Below are 5,951 nucleotides of genomic sequence, written 5' to 3' on the forward strand. Positions count from 1 at the left end.
GGTGTGGAAACGTCAGGCATGTGACAGGCCTTTAAAAACACTTACATGGACACATTGCCCCTCTAGTGCCTAAGCGGCCTTCCGGGTGCATGCGGCTCCACCTCCCTTGTTGACGGCTCTCTAGCTAGGCCCAGGAGTGGTCAGGTGCCTCTTGTGATTTTGAACTTTGTGAGGGAGGGAGAAGTCAAACCTTTCTGGGCTTGTGGGGTGGGGTGGGGTCGGGGGAGAGCAGATTTCCCATATGGCCCTGGGTATCAGAATGTCTGAGTCAAGGCTCATGCTGCTTTTGCATCGTGACCTGTCCACAGCGATGGCCACTCATGGCTTCACTCAGTTGGGGTAGGTGAAGGTTGACCGCCCATCTGCCTGTTCCTCTGGTTCTCACGGGTCCATTGGCCCATCTACTTTCGGTAGAAAGGGGATGTGGGCGGCTGGGTTCTCCTGGGAAGCAAAACCGGAGGCTCTTATATGTGTAGTATTTCAAGAAAGAAACGTACATGAGGAGAATGGTTCACGCAGCTCTAGAAGCAGGTAAGTGTGGGTCCACTCACCACCATCGCGTTGATTCCTGCTTATCCTGACCTCCTAGGACAGGGCAGAACCACCCCTCTAGGTTTCTGGGACTAAATCTTTATGAGAATAGGTAGTCTCATCTCTCTCCTGTGGCGCACCTAGTGGATTTGAACCACTGACTATGCAGCTCAGTGCACAGTCTACTCTTCTCCTTCTGGGAAGGAAGCCCAGTCCGGCTTACATCTGTGGGTCATATGTTAAGCTGGGGGCCTTTTCCTAACTCATGTTGCTGTCTGCGGGCGCGGATGAAGCAGGAAGATGAACCCAGATGCAGGAAGGCCACAGGCCGGTGGAAGCAGACTTGAATGAATTCCAAGTCAGCGGGCAACAAAGCAGGTCACTGATAGATAGCTCCTAAGCCAACAGGCAATATGGCAGGCCATTGGCTCAAATCCACAGAACTGGAAGTTGACGATGATACAGATGGATGCAGGACCCAGGCCAGCATGGAGAGGCAAGCCTTTCTACAGAGTCTGCTTATCTAGGGGGAAGCTGTGGTAGATATATAATCATTTGTCAATTTGAGGATTTAAGAGTGTAGGGGTGGAGTCTAGCTTGTCAATCAGATCATTGTTAATGTGGGCATGGCCTTCTCCTGAGAATTCTGGGAAATCCGGTACTTCCTCCTTGGAGGTGGAAGACTCTCTGCTCACACCCTGGGAGACATTGCAACTGACAAGACACATGGGCCCACCCTGATGCAGAGACCCCTGCCAGCACTGAGATGTTTCCAATGTCTACATTCGGCATAATTGCATGTGTTTCATGAGTCTGAAGAGGACTTTATAGATTGCTATCGGACATATGGGCTAGTATCGGACTTATGGACTTGATCTGGACTGGGCTGGGATGTTTTCTCAATATTCAATTACTCTTTTATATAAATCTCTTGCTTATACACATATGTGTTGTATTCGTCTGGGTACTTTAGAGAAACAAATCCACAGAAACTCATGTATAAGAGAGTTTTATATAAAGGTTAAGTGCACATCAAGAAAACATCCCAACCCAGTGTTGCTCAAGCCCACAAGTCCAACATTAACCCATATGTCCGACAGCAATCCACAAAGTCCTCCTCCATCTCACAAAACAGACGCAATGATGCCGACTGCAGGAGGAAAGCCGATTCAGTGAGCGTGTAAACATCTCAGCGCTGGCAGGGATCTCCACGCGGCTGCTCCAGCACCCAGGGCTGCATCTGGGTAGGTCCATGTGGCTGCTCCTCAGGGATGTCTCGCAGGAAGTGAGCCTTGCCAGCTAAGGCAGGGAACTGGCTAAGGCAGCTGCACCCTGGTGTGACCATCAGAAAGCAAGAGACCCGAGAACTAGAAAGGCGAGGCTCACTGAGCCATTTATCCCTCCGCCTTTCAGTTAACCCCACATGTGTTTATCGGCCAGGTTGGCACAATAAACTAACTACCTCATATGTGTCCATGGGTTTATTTCTCTAGTTTACCCAAACTAATACAGAAGCCTCCTCTCCTTCAAAGCTTCCTTCCAATTGCATCAGGGCTGTGACCTATTCTTCCCACCACTGCTTGGATGCTCTCAGCAGGTCCCATCGTAGAGTTGATGACATGGTGTTAGAGCCCACCGTGGAGGGGACCTCAACTGCCAAGCTACAGAATCCAGGCCCAGCCAAATTGGCCTAAACCCTAACTTACAGGGCAGAAGGCCTCTACAGAAAGCCTCTCTGTCCAGGCCTTCCGGTGACTGTCTGGTTTCCCCTGTTCTTTTCTCCTAGGTTTGCTGACATTTGTGAACTGTGCCTATGTGAAGTGGGGCACCCGCGTGCAGGATGCCTTCACTTACGCCAAGGTCCTAGCGCTCATTGCCATCATTATCATGGGCTTGATTAAACTGTGCCAGGGTAAGCGGGGCCTGGGGTGGGAGGGGGGGTGGATGTCTCCAAGAATACCTCGGGATGCCCGTGGAGATCCGGGGGCTCTGCTAGTCGGACTGCTCGGCCTTTCAGCATGCACACCAGCATGTGTTAGTGGCGCAAGAGATCTCCCTCGGGGCTGCTTGGGCCAGGCTGCTGGCCAAGTGGCCAATGAGTCATCAGCCACCTCCCTCAGGGCTACTTTCCTGCACGCAGGCGGAGCGGCAAGCTCAGGTTATCAAAGTAACCCGTGAGGACAGTGCGCTCTGTCCTGGCCCTGTTTCCAGCCGCTGACTGCCAAGCGGGAATCGGAAGCCCTGGTTCTGGTTGAGAGGGGGTGGGCTGTGTGAGGCTGTGGGGAGGTTCTTTTGCAGCCTGGACTCTTCATCTCACTGAACGTCTTCTGGATTAGCATGCCTTCCCAAAGCCAGGACTCGGCACAGGGTTCATATAGTGCGAGGCTGGCACTGTCCTTGCTGCGGGCTGGCTTTAGAACACTGTTCCCCCAGCAGTGAGGGTCCCAGGCCTGCTAAGCTCTCCAGAGGCCACAGAGAAGCCTTAGGATGCCTTTGCCTGAGGTGGTGGCCATCATCCTGGTCTCCACACCTCCAGCCCCCAAGCCCGCCTGTGCTTCTGGTCATCTGCTGAGCTGAGACCCTGTCTCAGACGATAGAATCAAACTGGCTGGTTTGGGGGGGTGTCCAAAGAGCTGCTTTTAAGAGCAGGGCCAACACACTTTTGTGTTAGAGCAGCCATCTATCTGGGTGTTTCTAGAGCAGCGGTTCTCAACCTGGAGGTCATGACCCTTTGGGGATTGAACGACCCTTTCACAGGAGTCGCCCAAGACCGTATTTCCGATGGTCTTGGGAACTGAGACACCGCTCCTCTATCTGTCCCCAGGCAGGTCTGCCCACATGCGGATATGCCCACATACGGGGTCACCACAATATGAGGAACTGTATTAAAGGGTGGCGGCATGGGAAGGTTGAGAACCACTGCCCTAGAGTCTCAGGAGCATCCTGGGGTCAATTTGGGTAGTTGAGTAACTGCATGTCTCTCTGCCTGCCCCCTCCAGCCCCGCCCACTCTCCGCCCAGCTTTAGGAAAGGTGGGCTGCCTTGGGTGGGAAGGGAAGAGGAGGAAGGAAGGGGGGAGGTAGCTCCTTTAGTGTTAATTTATGGATTTTTTTTGTGTTTTCTTCCCCCCAACCCACTTGGATTTTCCTTTCTTTTCTTGCTCCTCCCATCTTCCTCTCTCTCTCTCCTGCCTTCCCACTGACTCTTCCTTCCCGGCCCCTCCTTTCTCTCTTCCCTGCACCCCTTCCCCTCCCCCCACCCCATCCGCCCTCCTTGGCCCCCGCAGGACGCACTGAGCACTTTCACCATGCCTTTGAGGGTTCCTCCTGGGATGTGGGCGATCTCTCTCTTGCCCTCTACTCTGCCCTCTTCTCTTACTCAGGTTGGGATACCCTTAATTTTGTAACAGAAGAAATCAAAAACCCAGAAAGGTAAAGGCGGGATCTCGCCCTCAGCCCCAGCTTGGCTGGAAGGCCTGCTGACAATGGTACACCTGCCCTTGACCCTCCCCTCCCCCAGCTCTCCTCCCCTCTCCTCTCCTCCTGCCCCTCCCCCTGCTAGGAGAGGCTGTTGGCTGGGATGGGTGCCTGTGAAGAGGAGAGCCCCAGGCTTCTTGTCCTGCTCCCACGGGAGTAGCCCTGGGTACCTACCTGGAAGAGAGCGCCACTGTGGGCCGGCTAGGTCCGAGCCCACTGGGCCAACCGGGGGCCAGCCTTCTTGGGCAGCTCACCCCTTGAGGACACTGCTTCCTACTCCTTCCCAGGGGTTCCCACCATAGTAAGGGTCAACTGTGGTCAGGGATGATCCGCAGAGAGAATAAGTCTGGGCACCTGGGATCCGTGCTCCCTGTAGCCCCTGGAGGCAGTGGAGGCAGCGCTAAGGACTTGGGGCCAGCAGTGTTAATGCCATGGGCACCCCGCGGAGGTGAGCATGGCTGCAGGAGAGGCTGGCCCCAGGCAGCCGGGTCACTTGTCCCCACAGAAATCTGCCCCTGGCCATTGGGATCTCTATGCCCATTGTGACGCTCATCTACATCCTGACCAACGTGGCCTATTACACGGTGCTGGGCATCCAGGACGTGCTGGACAGCGATGCTGTGGCCGTGGTGAGCCCCCAGGAGCCCTGTTGGCCCTTGCATCTCACGAGCTCCGCCCACTGAACGGTCTGCTCTTTCCCTCGCAGCCTGGCCAGCCCTGCAGGGAGGGCATGCTTGAAGGGCCGCTTAAGCTGGAGGGTGGACCCTGTGTGTGCTCAGTGCCCCTTTTGCGCTCTGCCCACAGACCTTTGCTGACCAGGCCTTCGGCATGTTCAGCTGGACCATCCCCATCGCTGTGGCCCTGTCCTGTTTTGGGGGCCTCAACGCGTCCATCTTCGCTTCGTCAAGGTACTGTGTCCATGCCCTCTGCAGTGATGAAGGCCTTCTGCTCTCGGGCAGAGGGCCTCCCCCGTGGGAGTGTGTGTGTGTGGCCGGGGGTGGGGGGGGAGGCGCTTGCCTGGGCATGCTGCCAGCTCATGCTTTCAGGTGTGTGGGCCAGGGCAGACGGTGACTTGTTTGTTCATTTATTTGAATTCCTCTCAGTCTGTCTTTCTCTGCTTCCATCCTTATTTGCTAACCCTGATTATCTGTTATCTTCTCCTTTGGGGTGAGGGCACACTGGTGGGTGAGGGGACAGAAGGCAGCTGTGACCCTGCCAAGCCTGTTGCACGCTGCATCTTGTCCCTGGTGCTGCTGATGCAGGACCCTCCTCTCCATTGGTCTGTTTCCAGTCAGCAGAGCTCTCTGGGCGACAAGGAGCATGCCTGCGTTGTCTCTGGAGCCCTGGCTGCCCCCAGGGACAATATATGGAGGACACAGACAGGAGGCTGACTGCCCTTCTTTAAAAAGTCCTCGCGTTAGGGGAGTGGGGTTGCCTGTAGGTCAGGTGGGTTCTATAGCTGAAGGAGAGTAGAGGCGCTGTCAGCGGGTGACACGGGACTGCGACATTCACGATTCATAGTGAGGCGTCCACGGTTGAGGGGAGTGGAGACATCGGCGGTTGGAAGGCACGGCAGCTCTCGAGAGCGAACCCCTGCTTTTCCAGGGTGGGGTACTCCGAACGAGGGCATGGGGCAAGGCTGAGTAAGAGGACCCCTCGGACAGGTGGCTTGTCCTTGCAGGCTCTTCTTCGTGGGCTCGCGTGAGGGCCACCTCCCGGACCTTCTGTCCATGATCCACATCAAGCGCTTTACCCCCATCCCAGCGTTACTGTTCAACGTAAGTTGTGCCAGGGGTGGAGGTGGCCGGCACAGAACCTTGGGTCTGTGTGGTGGGTGCTCCGGCTGGTGTCAGAGAAGTCCGTGGGCGGGTACAAGTTGGGGGTGGGGTGGGTCTTCCCCCAGACTAGCTCCCTGCCCTGGGGCCTGACATGTGCGGGGGTGGGG

General features: G+C 55.7%; 1 protein-coding gene across 2 annotated transcripts in view; it reads left to right on the forward strand.

Moving 5' to 3' along the window:
- SLC7A6 (solute carrier family 7 member 6) overlaps positions 1-5,951 on the forward strand; it is a 48,058-nt gene that overhangs the window by 30,103 nt on the left and 12,004 nt on the right. For both annotated transcript variants that reach the window (XR_006680394.1, XM_045293643.1), the window contains exons 3-7: positions 2,318-2,443; positions 3,817-3,961; positions 4,512-4,635; positions 4,811-4,914; positions 5,688-5,784. Coding sequence is in view for 1 of the 2 variants with exons in the window: in XM_045293643.1 (XP_045149578.1) it covers positions 2,318-2,443; positions 3,817-3,961; positions 4,512-4,635; positions 4,811-4,914; positions 5,688-5,784 (596 nt within the window). In the remaining variant the exon portion in view is untranslated. The remainder of the gene's footprint in view (positions 1-2,317; positions 2,444-3,816; positions 3,962-4,511; positions 4,636-4,810; positions 4,915-5,687; positions 5,785-5,951) is intronic.

This window comes from Echinops telfairi, unplaced genomic scaffold, assembly GCF_000313985.2.
Source record: "Echinops telfairi isolate 266 unplaced genomic scaffold, ASM31398v2 ScPeMD7_2291;HRSCAF=2852, whole genome shotgun sequence".
Taxonomy (NCBI): Eukaryota; Metazoa; Chordata; class Mammalia; order Afrosoricida; family Tenrecidae; genus Echinops; species Echinops telfairi.